Genomic DNA, 18,084 nt, shown 5'->3' with positions numbered 1-18,084 from the left:
TAGACCAGGGGTAGTCAACCTTTTTCTACCTACCGCCCACTAATGCATCTTTCTTTATGGAAAAATGTCCTTACCGCCCACCAGTTTTTGCGCAAGTGCAGAAAATTTTTAAAAAGAGGGTGCTTTAAAAAAAAAAACATTTTTTTTTATAAAGTTTAATGAGAAAACAATAAAGTAAATTGAAATTACCTTTAGTGATTAATTGAGGCTGATGCTGTGAGACTAAATATTTGATATCTATTTCAATTTTCATAAGGAACAAACGAAGGTCTCCTCTTTCGGTGATATTCAGACGACTTCTCTGTTTGCTCATAATATGATTTCTCATCTGTGCATCAGCTCCCCTCCTCTCCCTCCTCAATTTTCCCCCACCCCCCACACCTTTTTTTTCTTCCTTTTTTTCTATTTTTTTTACCTTCCTTATAGCAATGCCCAGCAGGAAGGCTGAGCTAGGTAGCCCACTTACTATTATTAGCCAACAACAATTCTCTCCTTTTCCTTTTTATATTTTTTCATTTTCCTTCTTTCTCCTTTTTTACAAGTACTCTGCTCCTTCTTTCTTCTATTCTACAAGTACTCTGCTCCTTCTTTCTCCTTTTTACAAGTACTCTGCTCCTTCTTTCTCCTTTTTACAAGTACTTTGCGCCTTCTTACTCCTTTTTTACAAGTACTCTCCTCCTTTATTTTTATTTTTTTAAATTCTTTATTTTGTTTGTGCAAAGGTGAAACATGTGGTTTGGCACTGCCACAACAGCAGGTGCAACCCGGTGATATACATAAGATAACATATGGCAATAGAGATAAACATTGCACATTTTTTTTAAAGGTAAATTAGCAAACAGGTTTATGTCTAAATCGTTAATAAATGAGAGATATGCATATATGTACAGTCGATGTTTGCCTTATCAGCAATGATGAGATTTGCACACATTTTTAAATGAGAAGATATTGTAAGTTACTTTTCACACGGGTAGGCTATTTTGCTTTTGTCGTTACTAAGAGTTTAACGTGCACAATTTTAAGGAGGAAAGCATGCTAGTTAGGCATAAAAGTCATGAGTTCTTCAAGCTTAATTACATAGTTGCATCAATAGATTAACATTAGATAGGTAACAGTTAACCCTACTAGATCAATTGTGCTAGCATATCTGTGTTGTGATATTCTGATATGCAGTGCACTATTATTCCAGAGGTTAGTAAGTATGGTTATGGCTAGCAGGTTTGTCGCTCTGGCTTTTAATGCTGATCTTACATCTAACAATGAGGACTAAGTCATACTATGATAATGTTAGGAGGTAAACCATGTTAAGTCATAAGAAACATCAAAATACGGTTTATGATTATTGCTGCCTAGCGACTATACAGTACTTTACTTTATTTGGTGCATTAGACTGAAGTATAGATTTAAGCATACGATGTCAAGGATACAATAGTGCTTAGTTTGTCATAGATAACAGCAGTGTATATGGATTGATAGGCACTAGCACCGCCATGTAAGCAGGTAGTGACGGCGAGCGGCAAAGGGCCTTACTCACATCTCAGTCCTGGCTCCCCATTTAGCCTATGCCAGCCGGGGGTACCACACAGTCCCAACTCGAGCAGACACACTGCAGGACAATGCTCATAATTGCAGGCAGGTAGGTCGATTCCGTGGTCGCTTGTGGGGTCCCCTTCTGTATCTCGGGCTGCGGTTGCGAGCGTGTTTGGCGCCCTTTGAGTGGATTCCGGTGTGCCGCTTTGCGTTTCGGTGAAGAGCGGTACTTGGTCCGCCGCCATGTTGGGGATTTCCCCGCTGGTGGAGGGGTACGTCGCGGTATGCAGTGGGTACTCGTTGTTGGAGAGGCAGGACAGCGCATCAGCCGTTTCAGTCGCCGCCAGAAATTAGTGAAGTGCCGGTTCAGCCTGGAGAGTATGTCATCTAGGCCATCACTGGATCGTGGAGACCACGCGGCGTCCGCCATGATAGGTAAGGTGCTGCTGTCTCCTATCATCCATCACGCCTCTGTTTTAGCTGGTCTTTCCTCTTGGGGTGGACCGGGATCACCCCCCCCCCCGGTCCAAGGGGGGGGAGCAGCAGGGCACTTGTATTTGACCTGCAGCTTTCTGGCTTCTCCGGTCCAGGGGTTCGGCCGCGACCCCCGCCCGGCGTACACCAGGCCGCAGCTGCCATGGTGGAGCAACAATTCCCCCAACGGGTCTCTGGTCTCTTCGCAGCTTAGTCTGTGAGTTAAAGATAAGGGACTCCGTTGTGTTTGCTCTATCTTGAGCAATTTCAGGCTTATTTGTGCTTTTAGTCGGGAGACCATGGAGGAGCTCATCCGAGGCACGTCTGTTCTCCATGGCGGTCAGGCCCCGCCCCCTCTCCTCCTTTATTTTATCCCCTTTTTCCTATTTTTCTTCCCTTTTTAAACATTTTTTTTTTATCTTTTCCTTTTTATCTCCTTTTTTAATGCTTTTCTTTTACCTTCCTTATGGCAATGTACAAAAGTAAGGCTGAGCCAGTTAGCCCACTTATTATTATTAGCCAACAACAATTCTCTCCTTGTCCTGCCTATAACTTTTCTTTCTCCTATTTTACAACTGCTCTGCTCCGCTTCTGCCTATCCCTGCTATCGTGCATCAGGTCTGACTCCTCCCCTTCCTCTTCCCAGAATGCGTTCGCTTGTCCGTGTGCTCGCATTCTCACACACATTCGTACTTTCATGAGTGCACTCGCGCCCGCCCGCCCACTGTCTCAAAAGGAGGATTTAGCATTTTAGCTTGTTGTGCTGCGGAAATCCCTACCTCCCAACTAGAATCCTGAAACGCCCACTAGTGGACGGTAGGGACCAGGTTGACAACCCATGTTATAAACTATGTATGTTCAACTTAATTTCCCTAATATATTCTTTATATGAAAAAATGACCAAGAGATCCTGTGTGTATTACATTGGGATGCTTCTAAAGGTTTTGTTTACTAAATAGCATATTGAGCCTAGCTGGCAGACACCCCAATTGTTTTGGCTAATATAGCAGAGTTGGAAAGGATCCCCAATCCAGTAGACTTGCTACACTGTCCTACATTTTCAGGTTGTTTTTTTTTTTTATTCTGAAAAAGAATGCAATGGGCTCTTGTATGCATATACATTTTTGGGGACCACAAAGGAAAGAATATTCAGCCCCTACCATCCAGTTGCACTTTCATTTAGAAGTACAGTGGTCCTGGGTCACTTGAGGTCTAGGAAGGGGTGTAGCATACTCTGGCGACAAAGTTCCTATTTCTGCTTTTTTCTCCCCTGTATCATAATCCTTATATTTGTATTGCAGTGTGGGCTCAAGAGCTATATCATAGTATTCACAGATGTCTTATATCCTTGCTGGGCACTATGTAAAAGAGGGACTAGGGAGTTTTATAAATCATAGGGTCGCAAGTGCACCTCTGCAGCTCCTATAGTAATGCGATGCGAGTATCCGTCAGTTTATTAAGCTGTAAATACTGAATGGATTTTAAAACTGACTTCACTTAGTCTTAGTAACTTGAAAATATTGGTGGTGTCATGGCAAGAGGGAGGGTGATTATTAGCATACAGTCAGATCTCACACAGAGACAAGACGGAGGATACTGTAGCTGCACACAGGACTTCCAGGAGAAATCGTGGGGAACCTTACAAAATTATTTTTGTGGAGCCCACCAGCACACACACAGATGCAAACTCATAGAAATGTACACATTTCCATATATGCGTGTGTACAGATATGCTCTCCCAGACACACAGATTCATATTCTCAGGTTTTCATTCCCAAACAAAAAGGCACTGTGACGGTCACTTGGGGCAGGTTAATTAGGGGCAGGTATATAAGCCAGTATATGTAGAGTGCTCTTTTCCCATGCTTCTATAGTTAATACTTGTAGCAGCTGCTCTGTAATTAACTCTGCCCAGCTCTATATAGAGTGCTGAGATCTGCTCACTAGGCTGCTGATCAGACACTGAGAGAGTGTGAAACTGAGCTGAGTGATAAGAAAACCTAGAATTATTGTTTTGTTACTATGAACCAGCTTAGCTGGGCAGTACTGTTAGAAAGGAAATGCCTCTGTTTATTTAGTCTCCTAACAGGAGTAGGTTTTTGTTTGCTTTTGGTTTGATTTATCTCTTAGGGAGAAAGAGCCTGGATGTTAAAAACTGTTGGTTTTGCAAATAATAATTATGCAAAAGCATTGGAGTTACAGACTCCTAGTACATAAAAACCAAAATAAGGAATCCGGGCACACACTAACACAAAAAATACATACAAAGATACATACTGCTAGACACGAACATTCCTAGACATACACTGGCACACACACAAATACACATTTCCACAAATAGAGGGACACACTGACATGCACTGCTACCTGCAATGCCACACACCCTGATACATAATAATAATTGAATATTTTCAGAATATTTTAGGACACCCCCTCATTTCCTTACTTGTATTTGCATGTGGTTGGATTCCTTAAAAGAACACTATAGGGTCAGGAACACAAAAATGTGTTCCTGACCCTATAGTTTTAAAACCACTATTTAGGTGGCTTGCCCCCGCTTAGCCCCCCTTAGAAGGGGCTAAAACTTACCTTATTTCCAGCACAACGTGGGTCTACCGACCCCGGCCCCTCCCCGATCCATCTCCTTGGTGACATCATAAGAATGTACGTTTTTTTTTAGCCAATGGGAAAGCATTGAATTGGCTGAAATTGTCAAGGAGGCGGAATGGGAGCAGGGCCAAACACTACAGGGCCAATAAGCTCCTCATAGAGATGCATTGAATCGATGCATGTCTATGAGGAAAATACAGCGTCTCCATGCAGAGCATGGAGATGCTGAACAACAGTGCTGCAGCACTGCCCCAGGAAGCACCATCTAAGGAGTGGCCACTGAAGGTGTCTTTAGGGGACAATGTAAACAGTTTTTTCTCTGAAAAGCCAGTGTTTGCATGAAAATGCCTGAAGGCAATGATTATACTCACCAGAACAACTACATTAATCTGTAGTTGTGTTGGTGACTATAGTGTCCCTTTAATGTCCAGTGGGAGTGGACAGGAGCTGGTGCAGTTCTCTGTCTCCCTTCAGTCCACTGTGTGGCTATGTGCATTTTGGGAGAAAGTAATATGTACAGGTGATACTCGAAAAATTAGAATATCGTGCAAAACTTAATTTATTTCAGTAATGCAACGTAAAAGGGGAAACTCATATATGAGATAGACGCATTACATGCAAAGCAAGATAGTTCAAGCCGTGATTTGTCATAAGTGCAATGATTATGGCTTACAGCTCATGAAAACCCCAAATCCACAATCTCAGTAAATTAGAATAATGTGAAAAGGTGCAATATTATAGGATCACAGTGTCCCACTCTAATCAGCTAAGTAAGACATAACGCCTGCAAAGGGTTTCTGAGTCTTTAAATGGTCTCTCAGTCTGGTTCAGTAGGAATCACACTCATGGGGAAGACTGCTGACCTGACAATTGTGCAGAAAACCATCACTGACACCCTCCATAAGGAGGGAAAGCCTCAAAAGGTAATTGCGAAGGATGTTAGATGGTCACAAAGTGCTGTATCAAAGCACATTAATAGAAAGTTATGTGGAAGGGAAAAGTGTGGAAGAAAAAGGTGCACAAGCAGCAGGGATGACCGCAGCCTGGAGAGGATGGTCAGGAAAAGGCCATTCAAACATTGGGAACTTTCACAAGGTGTGGACTGAGGCTGGAGTCAGTGCATCAAGAGCCACCACACACAGACGGATCCTGGACATGGGCTTCAGATGTCGTATTCCTCTTGTCAAGCAGCTCCTGAACAACAAACGTCAGAAGCGTCTTACCTTGGCTAAAGAAAAACAGACCTGGTCTGTTGCTCAGTGGTCCAAAGTCCTCTTTTCTGATGAGAGCAACTTTTGCATTTCATTTGGAAACCAAGGACCCAGACTCTGGAGGAAGAATGGAGAGGCACACACTGCAAGATGCTTGAAGTCCAGTGTGAAGTTTCCACAGTCTGTGTTGATTTGGGGAGCCATGTCATCTGCTGGTGTTGGTCCACTGTGCTTCATTAAGTCCAGGGTCAACGCAGCCGTCTACCAGGAGATTTTGGACCACTTCATGCTTCCTTCCGCAGATGAGCTTTATAGGGATGCTGCCTTTGTTTTCCAGCAAGACTTGGCACCTGCCCACACTGCCAAAAGCACCAAAGCCTGGTTCAATGACCGTGGGGTTACTGTGCTTGATTGGCCACCAAACTCGCCTGACCTGAATCCCATAGAGAATCTATGGGGCATTGCCAAGAGAAAGATGAGAGACATGAGACCGAACAATGCAGAAGAGCTGAAGGCCGCTATTGAAGCATTCTGGTCTTCCATAACACCTCAGCAGTGCCAAAGGCTGATAGCTTCCATCCCACGCCGCATTGAGGCAGTAATTGCCGCAAAAGGGGCCCAAACCAAGTACTGAGTCCATATGCATTTTTTAATACTTTTCAGAGGTCTGATATTGTTCTATGTACACTCCTTGTTTTATGATTGCATGTAATATTCTAATTTACTGAGATTGTGGATTTTGGGTTTTCATGAGGTGTAAGCCATAATCATCGCACTTATGACAAATCATGGCTTGAACTATCTTGCTTTGCATGTAATGCATCTATCTCATATATTAGTTTCCCCTTTTACGTTGCATTACTGAAATAAATTAACTTTTGCACGATATTCTAATTTTTCGAGTATCACCTGTATGTCCCATTGCTAATGTGAGATGGAACTTTGAGGGCCAAGCTGTTCAGTAAAGGATCTGGTCCAGTGCAAGTCATTAACATGCTGCTGTTGAGGGGGATATGTTTATCTCCCCAAACGGTGCACATTGAGTTAAAGTTTTATCTTCAATTTCACAGAAAGGTTGAAGGGCATATTTTTAATGTTATACTGATTCATTTTATTTTTTCACTTTGCTTCATAATCACATGGTTTTTCTCCCATCTGTAATGTGAAACCAACTGAACATTGTGTATGCTTCTAGTGTAACATGATATGCACTGTAAGAAAGTCACTGAATGTTTTTCATCAGAACTCTCTGTGCTGTTTTGTGTGTTTCCCAGGAATTACGAGCACAGTTATGAAACTTCCAATGTTTCTGAAGCTGCAAGAATACAGTGCAAAAGCAAATGTAGCACACTGGGATATAGTTTAAATCAAACAACAGGTAGGTCACATATATTGAGTTTAACCCCTTAATGACCAGACCGTTTTTCAATTTTCTGACCGTTAAGGACTAGGGCTGTTTTTACATGTCTGCGGTGTTTGTGTTTAGATGTAATTTTCCTCTTATTCATTTACTGTACCCACACATATTATATACAGTTTTTCTCGCCATTAAATTGACTTTCTAAAGATACCATTATTTTCATCATATCATATAATTTACTAAAGAAATTTATCAAATATGATGAAAAAATTAAAAACACACCTTTTCTAACTTTGACCCCCAAAATCAGTTACGCATATACAACCGCTAAAAGACACCCATGCAAAAAAGGTTTTAAATTTTGTCCTGAGTTTAGACATAACCAATGTTAACATGTTCTTAGCTTTTTTTGGAAAGTTATAGAGCTATAAGTACAAGTAGGACATTGCTGTTTCAAAATATATATTTTTAAAATGTATCAATAGTGACATTGTAACACTGTTATCTGTCATAAATCTCTGAATCACACCTCACATGATGTACATACGTTTTTAAAGTAGATAACCCAGGGTATTTAATATGGGGTATGTGTAGTCCCTTTGAGTAGCCATTTAGTCACAAACACTGGCCAAAGTTAGCATTTAAATTTGTTTGTGTTAAAAATGCAAAAAACAATTATGAACGCTAACTTTGGCCAGTGTTTGTGACTAAGTGGCTATTAAAAAAGACTGAACATACCCCATTTGCAATACCTTGGGTTGTCTTAATTTGCAAATGATATGCCATCATGGGGGTAATTCTCATTCCTGGGCTACCATACATTCTCAAAGGCAACATAATCAAACTGGCAAATTTCAATGTGAAAAAAACGGAAAATCAGGCCTTATATTTGACCCTGTAACTTTCAAAAACACTATAAAACCTGTTCATGGGGGTACTGTTATACTCGGGAGACTTTGCTGAACACAAATATTAGTGTTTCAAAACAGTAAAACGTATTACAACAATGATATCATCAGTGAAAGTGCCGTTTGTGTGCGACTGACAATATCATCGCTATAATATGTTTTACTGCTTTGAAAAACTCATATTTGTGTTCAGCGAAGTCTCCCGAGTATAACAATACCCCCCATGTACAGGTTTTATTGTGTTTTAGAATGTTACAGGGTAAATAGAGGGCTTGCCCATTTTAGTTTGCCAGATTGGTTTGCTGGGTCTATGCTGCCTTTTGAGACCATATGGTAGCCCAGGAATGTGAAATAACCCCATCATGGCATACCATTTGCAAATGTAGACAACTCAGGGTATTCAAAATGGGGTATGTCCAGTCTTTTGTAGTAGCCACTTAGTCACGAACGGTGGCCAAATTTAGCGTTTTTATTTGTTTTTTGTATTTGTTTAAAAAGCTGCACTCTTACTGGTGATTTCCTCCTTGTGATAAGTTTTATTGTTTTGAAAAACTCAGATTTGTGTTCAGCGAAGTCTCCCAAGTATAACAATACCCCCAATGTACAAGTTTTATGGTGTTTGGGAAAGTTATGGGGTTAAATATAGGGCTTGCCAATTAAATTCTCTGGACTGTCTGCCTGGGTTGTCAGGCAGGTCCCTTAAAATTATAATTAATAAAATCATATAATTATGATCAAATGTTTTTTTTTTTAATTTATATTATTATTATTATTATTGTTATTATTGCCATTTATATAGCGCCAACATATTCCATAGCCCTTTACAATATTATGAGAGGGGGATTTAACTATAAATAGGACAATTACAAGAAAACTTACAGGAACGATAGGTTGAAGAGGACCCTGCTCAAACGAGCTTACAGTCTATAGGAGGTGGGGTGTAAAACACTATAGGCAGTAAATAGCAATTAAATAAGGTGGGAGTGAAGCAGTGCTGGAGGAGAGAGTAGAGTGCTGCCCTATAGGAGAGAGCAAGATACAGGTATGTGAGGTAGAGGTTACTCTGCTAGGCCATAAGCTTTTCTACAGAGGTGGGTTTTAAGGCACTTCTTAAACGATTGAAGACTAGAAGAGAGTCTGATGGTGGTAGGCAGGCTATTCCATAGAAAGGGAGCCGCCTGCAAGAAGTCCTGCAAGTGTGAGTTGGCCATACAGGTGCGAGCAGCAGACAGGAGAAGGTCACGGGAAGAGCGGAAAGACCGAGAAGGAGCATACCTATGGATCTGTGAAGAGATAAAAGAGGGGCTAGAATTGGTCAATGCTTTATAGGTATGGGTTAGCACTATGAATTGACTCCTATAGGATATAGGAAGCCAATGTAAGGACTGCCAGATGGGTGAGGTGTGAGAAGACTGACTAGAGAGGAAAATCAGTCTGGCGGCAGCATTCATTACAGACTGTAGCGGGGCAATACGTTTTTTGTGAAGACCTGTTAGGAGAGGGTTACAATAATCCATACGGGAAATTACTAGAGCATGGAAAAGCTCCTTAGTAGCATCTTGCATAACAAAGGGGCGGATGTGGGCTATGTTTTTAAGATGGAATCTCCAGGATTTGGTAACATGCTGGATGTGAGGCTCAAATGTGAGTCCAGAATCAAGTATGAGACCAAGACAGCGCATAATACGTGTGTTTGTGTGTATTTTATATACGCCGTTCCCGTTGCTCCTGTAGGCACTCAGAGGGCGGCAAAAAATGCTGCCCCCAAATGCCCCCGTGTTCCCCCTGTCATGGGGGGCCCAAGAGGTGGCCTGGTGGCTACCTGATGGACCCCCACGGCGGGCGCATGTCTCCCAGTCAGATGCGGCGAGGGAGCTGTGTTCTCTCTGATCTGCTCCCTCGCGCGCTGTTTGCTGATGCCGGGAGCCGGAATATGACATCATATTGTGGCTCCCGGCATCAGTAGACAGCCCGCGCAGCGAGAGGGAGCAGAGCTGGCAGAACACAGCTCCCTCGCTGCATCTGACCGGGAGACAGGTGCCCGCCGCACTGAAGCCCCACTAGACCCCAGGTAGGGAGGCTGGGTGGACATTTTTAAATGTTAAACAATAATAATTTGTGTGTTTCTGTGAGTGTATGTGTGTGTGTCTGTGAGTGTATGTATGTGTGTGTGTCTGTGAGTGTATGTGTTTGTGTCTGTGAGTGAGTGTGTGTGTCTGTGTGTATGTGAGTATATGTGTGTGTCTGTGAGTGTGTGCTTGTGTGTATGTGTCTGTGAGTGTATATGTGTGTGTCTGTGAGTGTATGTGTGTCTGTGTGACTGTGAGTGTGTGTCTGTGTGTGTATGTGAGTGTATATGTGTGTGTGTGTGTGTGTTTGTGAATGTGTCTGTGTGTATCTGTCTATGAGTGTGTGAGTGTGTGTGTGTGTGTGTGTGTGCAAATATATGATTACATGATAAGTGTATTTTTAGATATATGTGTATATATCTCAAACTACACTTATAATGAAATCCTATATATACATTATATATATATATATATATAATATATTATAAATGCTTTAATTATTTTAAAATATATTATACATATACAATATATATATATATATATATATATATATATATATATATAAATGGGCAATAATAATAATAATAATAATATATACATATATGTATAGTTAATACAATGTTAAACTAAAATCTACACTCCAGTCAAGCCATAAGAGGATTCTGGGCAAGTCTTATGGCTTGACTGGTGTGCAGATTTTTGTTTAACATTGTATAACTATCCACAGACTTCAGGTGGAAGGGATTTTCAATCACAATTTTCCCCCACCATAACCTATTTATATATAATATATTATAATATATTATAAAATGCTTTAATTATTTTCATAATATATTATACATATACAATATATGTACAATATATTTATTTTATTATTATTTATTTTTTTACACTCCTATTATGGCCATGTGATCATGGTGATCACATGGCCATGGAGGGCCGAGGTGGCCTGCGCTGCTGCAGGTGGACTGCTGGGGTCTTGGGCAGTCCCCCCCAACTGGGATCGCCGCGGTTCGCCAGTCCAGGTAAGTAAAAGGGTCATTTTTGCAGCGGACATACGTCTGCAGTCCTTAATGAATGTTTTTTGGGGGACGGACCTAGTACGTCCACGGTCGTTAAGGGGTTAATTTAATGTTGCTTTTTTTTTTTTTAAAGACAAACTCCAAGCACCATAACCACTACTCATTATGATGTCAGAAGTACCCTGGCTACCTGCCATTGTAAGTAGTCAAATCGTTTTACAATGTTTTGACTTCTTACCTGGGATCCGCTGGGTGCTACTCCCCGGCCTCACTGCCTCAGTCAGAGAGCCAGAAGTTATTTTTATGAGCTAAGCTCGGCGGTTACGTGCTGCGGTAGTTATGGTGCTTGGAGTGTTTCTTTAAACACAGCTTTCAAATCTCTGAAGTAGCCATGGTGTTTGGAGTAGCCCTTGAAGGATTTCTTTAACCCCTTAAGGACCAAACTTCTGGAATAAAAGGGAATCATGACATGTCACACATGTCATGTGTCCTTAAGGGGTTAAAGATGTTCAATTTCTTTACTAAAAATAACTGATGAACTCACCTATGCTCAAGCAGGGATACCATTTTCATTATTAACATTTTTAACTTTCATACAGCACCAATATACATCACAGTGCTTTCCATTTATACAGTGGGGATATAGGTTTCATCAGATAATTTAAAGACAAAATAGTAGTCACAGATAAAATAGGTGAAGAAGAGTAAAGTATTTTTGAAGAACATTTGACTTACAGCAAATATCTGTGAGAGTTATATATAGTAAACATTTCCCCCAAACATTGTACAAATCTGCAGAATATTTATACAAATATGTTCGTAATAATGGATTGTCTGCCGTACGTGTTCTGTTTAAGTTTAGATTTTAGATACAAACAGAATGCCAAACACTGTTACATGACTTCTGCAGGATCATATCATTATAACCAGAACCATATTTATTCCTGAACAAAATCCATAAAAAGCAGTTAAAATATGTCTAATTATAATAGCGAGCATAAACTGCTCCTGTTTTGGATCCAAGCGACTAATGAATATTCCCTACGGCTTTTCTGGCAAATGAAAAACAAGGCAAATGGTTTTTCACACAAAGACAGTTGTGAAGCTTAAAAAAATGATTATGTCTTGAATTCCAGACGATCAAAGAGGAGGTCATCTTCAATGGCAAGGTCAAGCAGACTGATAAACGGGAAGTCATGGCAATTTGTAGCTTTCCAAAAACACAATATTTCATTATTTCAAATATGTTAAGGTTATCAAAAGGTCTTATGGTATCAGGTACAGACTGCACCCCTTGGGAGTTATTAACAACATTCTATTGTGTTTAGGAAGTCAAAGAGCTTTTGAGAAGTAATTATTGCCTTAGGTGGTGATGAGGGATGACCTACAGCCCTCTGGTATATCCAGGAGAATGTGTCAAATAGGTGCAGTCTATCCATGTAACGAGTGAATGGCCTATTATATATATGTATCTGTGTACCTAGTAGCTATCAATCTAGGTCACTGGTGAAAGGTTATAAGTATCTTTGTAACTATTAACGGTCTATATAACTAGTGGATAGATAACTGGTGGAAGTCTTCAAGTACCTACGGAACAAATAACTATATACATTACTAGCAAAGTCGATTGGCATCACTGTTTGTCTGTGTAACAGAATGGAAGGTTAGAACTTATAACTATTTATAACTATTTATATAACTAGTAGCAATCGTTAAAACTAGTGAACAATTATGGGTTTCTCTATAGTACAAGTAATACCATCTTCGTAAGAATTTACCAACACAGAAATGTAAATCCTATATTTGTTTTTGTTAACTTTGCATTAGTGCAGACTGTTTTAGTTACAGAATGTATGCATTTATTCTATTCTACAATTCCAACAGTGTATGTAATGTGTATTCTTAACGCTATAGAGCTCTAGTCACCATTTAGGTGAGTGGGCCCATGCTTCCAGGATTTAAAAAAAAAAAAATGTAAACGTATCTTTTTCCCCTCATTGTGGGGGGCCTCCAGTGTGTAACTCTACTGCTTTGACTCAGGTCATTGAGATTGATGATCTTAACCAATCCAAAGCCCTCCCACTGGAAAGCATTGGGAGGCTGGCGCACATGCGCGTCAAAACGCTCTCTAAGACCATCTGTTGAAGTACTGGAGTTTTACACCACTACATTGTTGAAGCACATTTAGTGGCGCATTTATGAGGTTAATGAAAACATTGCCGTGCTTCCAGAACAATGTTTTAACTGTAGGTACATAGCACCAAGGTCATTTCATTGAGACCTCTTTGTACATTTACAAATGTACCCATATATTGGGGTACTGAGGCTTAAGTCTCATATTCAATTTACTTTCAGACGTTTTTATTTGTGGCTTAGTAGCCACTACCTTAAATATTAGTAACCCAGTAAAAAATAAAAAAAAATAGGATTTGTTTGGCTTGATTCTACAGATCTTGTGCATAAATAGTAACCATATATTTTTTCATTCCACAGAATGCTTATTAGATCCAAGGATCCTGAAATTTTTTATTATTATCCTTGTTGTCACTTTCTTCTTCGGACTTATTACTGTGCTTATAACTAGACAAATGTTTCTACAATGCCAAAATATAAAAGACACAGCCTCTTCCTCTGATTACAGGGGCGCCAGGGCTAAGAAGGTAACCAAAAATTAAAATAAGCTCCTTGAAGTAACATATGCATGTAATATTTTATAAATGGTCTTGAGAGCAAAAAAACATTTTAAAGATTATTTCTATTTTCTCCCTTAAGGATAAAGGAGTTTTGCACCGGGTTTATGGCAGAACAGTTTCCTATAACAGTGAAAAACCTGAAGATATTCACATTGGCATTCTAGGAGTACACGAACCATATAAGTACAAGTTTTAAAGAAAGTATCTAGCCCTAATGATTGTAAACACTCCAGACCAGCTGCCGTCATGTTGTCGTATACATTAATGTACACAAACATATTTTAGCAAACTGACATGTTATTAAAATGCATGTGTGTTTTGTTTTTGTTTTATTTTATTTTTAACTAAACAGTAAAATCTAATGACTAAGAGTTGTAAAAGTTTGGCAAAAAATAGCCGAGTTGAAAGCGTTCTTTAATTTTTACGTTTTTTTCAACTCTGTTATTTTGGTGTAAATTTTGCAATTTGTTTGGTAGCTTACCACTAACTTACCAAAATATACTGTTTGGTTATTAAACTCCACTGTTACTGTTTGTAATAATGTAGCTGCTGTAATCAATCCAAGTGCGAAATACTACTGTTTGGTACCACTTTTGAATGTAGCACTTTATTTGTAGATTTTTTTTTGTGTGTGTGTATGTATATATATATATATATATATATATATATATATATATATATATAATTTTATATATATATATATATATATATGTACATACATTCACATATATGTGATGCACTGATGACACTTTAGTTAGAACTTCTGTGCACTCAAATCTGAACTATGTTACATAAAAAATGGAAACATGTTCAATGTAAAAACCTCATACACAGGCCGTATGGAGTGCTTAAACTGGTAATGTTACCTGCCGTTGATGTTGAATCATTCTGAGGCATTGCTCATATTGTAATATATTGTATAAATATATGTTCTAATCATTCTTTTTTTGGTTAAGGACCAAATGATTGCGTTGTATATATTGTATGGTCCATACATTATTTATATACATTTTTGTTAAGAATATTAACAGTTATTTGTTAGTAACACTGACATATTTCCTATTTACACAATGTATTGTAACACATGTTCAAAATGTTTTTATTTTATTTTTAATTAAAGTAAAATTTAAAAAAAAGTTTAAAAACTGCATAAGAAAAAAAAAAGAAAATTCTGTATATAAACTTTTAGGTCAGGCATGCTGTTGAATTTCATATAGAACAAATATATATATATATATATATATATATATATTTCAACACACATATATATACATATATTGTTCCTGTACTTTTCAAACCCATTGAATCGTTTTTCTTTTTCTTTTATTTAAAAGGGTGACACTATATTTGAGGATCAGGCACATTATAATTATATGGTTTGTGTTACAGTACTTTGCATCTATAACAACACTGCAGTTTTGGTCACTAAAGCATTCATCCCCAAAGCACCTTTTTGTAGTGAATGAAATTATTTTTGTTCATTATCTGTATGTGTAGTTAAAAAAAATCACTCCAAACACCATAACCACCACAGCATGCTGTACTTATTATGGTACCAGGGGTGCCGACACTCCTCCATTGTAAGGTGGCAAATCATTTTAAAATGGTTTGACTTCTTACCAGGTGTCTGCTGGGCGCTGCCCCTTGACTCCACTACGTGAGCCAGAGAGGCAAAATCTATCTATCTGAGCTGAGCCTGGTGATGCACAGCTTAGCTTATTGACTTAGAGCAATCAGATGATTCTCAGCCATTGAGCTAGCCCTGCAGGCCTTAGCTTAGGTGATCTAACAGAAGTTACTAAACAGGAACTTCTCCTGTCTGACAAGTATTGGAGGCAGGGAGCAGCGCAAAGTGGACTCCAGGTAAGAAGACAAAATGTTCTAGAATAATTTTGAGGCACCAAGGATATCGTGGCAATAAAACAACCACTAGAGTGCCCTACAGTGGTTATGGTTCTTGGGGTATTCTTTTAATCTCTAAAGAACTGAGTTAAGTACATTAGTAAACTGTGTGTTTTAGGCTTCGCTATAAGGAAGATGTCCACATTGTTATTCCTAAAGCTTCCCCAGCAGTGGACATTTTCAGAATCCTTTACATGATTTTTTACAAGATTTAAAATGCTCCTGTGTTCTCAAATGCTCTTTTTAGAACTCCAGAGCAACAGTGAAATAAAAACTGGAGCCTGATCAAAGAATTCATTTAGAGAAATTAGATATTGGATATGTTTTCTACATGAAAATGAAATGAAATTAACATAAATACAGAGAAGCAATTTAGTAAAATCTTCAGGCTAAAAAAAAAAAAAGGTTTGAAATCCCACTGGGACCAAAAAAAAACAGATTGTGATAACAGCAGAGTAGTCCATGTATTGATAAGAACAAACTGGCCCATTAGGAAACCCCAGACTAAGTTTGCTTATTTATTCTTCTGGGTTCTCAAGGCTTCTTGAATTCCTATGTTAGCCTTTGCTACGTCCATTGGATAACTATTCTATGTACTATTTCTGTAAAGTAGTATTTGGAATGGAAACTTGAATGTATAGTTCTGTTTGGTTTGGTTCGGTTTGGTTTGGCGATAGTGAATTTTTTTTTTTTTGGTACTCTAGTGCAATTGATAACACAATAGTCTTCAATAATGTAGCAACAAGATTTTCGCTTTAGCAACATTAGTGTTATGTTTCACATTTCATTCCCAAAAGCTACAGAATAGCTGTCTGCAGCCTTTGCAAGCCCTCCCCTTTTCCCCCAGCACAAACTTTCAGTGCCTGTCCAATCACAGACTTACAAATTCAGCTCAATGAGAAGGCTTTGCAAGGAATTTGTACCAGGCAATCACCTGCCTCTTGATTAGCTCCACTGATATACACAAACCAGGAATCTAAAGAACCGGTTGCCCGATTGACAGCCATGGGTGTGTAACATGGTTAAATTATGAACCTTTTTTTGAGATCTGCATTGCTTTGTAAAATGAAAAAAGCTGACACACTGTACACACATAAAGCACTTCAGCAAGCTAAAGTGCTTTTGGTGTTTGAATTGTTTATTTAAGCACAGGCACCATCAGTGTAACCAAATTCTGAATAACATTCAATAATTTTTTTTAATAAAACAGGTTAAAGGGACACTACACTCACCAGAACAATTAAATTAAGCTGCAGTTGTTCTGGTGACTTGAGTCAGTCCCTTCAGGCTTTTTGCAGTAAACAGTTTTTTTCAGAGAAAAGGCAGTGTTTACATTACAGCCTAGGAATACCTCCACTGGCCACTCCTCAGATGGCTCATGCTCATGCTTCCTGAGGCTGGCATTCAGTGTCTTCACCCTCTGCATGGAGAGACTGAATTTTCCTCATAGAGATGCATTGATTCAGTGCATCTCTACGAGGAAATGCTGATGGGCCAAGACCCTGTTTTGCTTGTGCTGGCTCTGCCCCTGATCTGCCTCCTTGACAATCTCAAGCAATGGGAAAGCATTGCGATTGGCTGAGATCACCACTTCTGATGAAGTCAGCCAAGGAGGCAGATCAGTGGCAGAGGCAGCAGACTGGAATAAATGTATGATTTTACTATATTCAGGGGTGCTAGATAGTGGTTCTTAACACTATAGGGTCAGGAATACGTGTTTGTGTTCCTCACCCTATAGTGTTCCTTTAACTAATCTTTGTACACACTTAGCATGTTTAAAGAAAGAGAGACATTATTTTATTTTTAATTGCAACGAAAAAGTATGCCTAGCAGCAGTGAATATGAAAAGCACTAAAATTGTTTGAAATGTTATCATTTCGCTGCATGACTCGGAAATGCCAGCTTTTATTGTACTGATAGTCGTGCCAGAAATTTAACTAAAAACACATTCTGCTAAGTTTCTTAAAAGACGATATTTATGCATTGCCTTCGCTCAGTAATTGTGGATTTCACTTTGGGAAAATAATTGCAGATGTCTTTTGTCTTAGATAATGCTGTTTTCTTTGATTTAAGTTCTATTAAAAGGGCTTTCCATTATAAAATCACTGCACTGGCAATATCTTGACAGCACTTGTCCAAACTGAAAACGTATTGTGAACATAGAGTTTTCAATAACTATATTTATGTTTTGGACTTTAAAATGCAATCTTTTTTTATACAGAAAAATGGATCAAAATAGTTGGATCTTCCAAATATTCCTGATATTGTAAATGTTAGGTCTGGTGTTTATTCTGTGGACAACCCT

At 39.0% G+C, this 18,084-nt stretch overlaps 1 protein-coding gene across 1 annotated transcript in view; it reads left to right on the top strand.

Moving 5' to 3' along the window:
* Positions 1-14,527, top strand: part of ITGB8 (integrin subunit beta 8) — a 119,632-nt gene extending 105,105 nt beyond the window's left edge. The window contains exons 12-14 of the mRNA XM_063450726.1: positions 7,100-7,203; positions 13,678-13,844; positions 13,957-14,527. Coding sequence (XP_063306796.1) covers positions 7,100-7,203; positions 13,678-13,844; positions 13,957-14,073 — 388 coding nt within the window. The 3' untranslated portion in view covers positions 14,074-14,527. The remainder of the gene's footprint in view (positions 1-7,099; positions 7,204-13,677; positions 13,845-13,956) is intronic.
* Positions 14,528-18,084: the final 3,557 nt, after the last annotated feature.

Source organism: Pelobates fuscus, chromosome 4 (genome assembly GCF_036172605.1).
Source record: "Pelobates fuscus isolate aPelFus1 chromosome 4, aPelFus1.pri, whole genome shotgun sequence".
NCBI lineage: Eukaryota > Metazoa > Chordata > Amphibia > Anura > Pelobatidae > Pelobates > Pelobates fuscus.
Note: the sequence above shows the minus strand (reverse complement) of the source record. Positions and strands in the feature narration are given on the sequence as shown.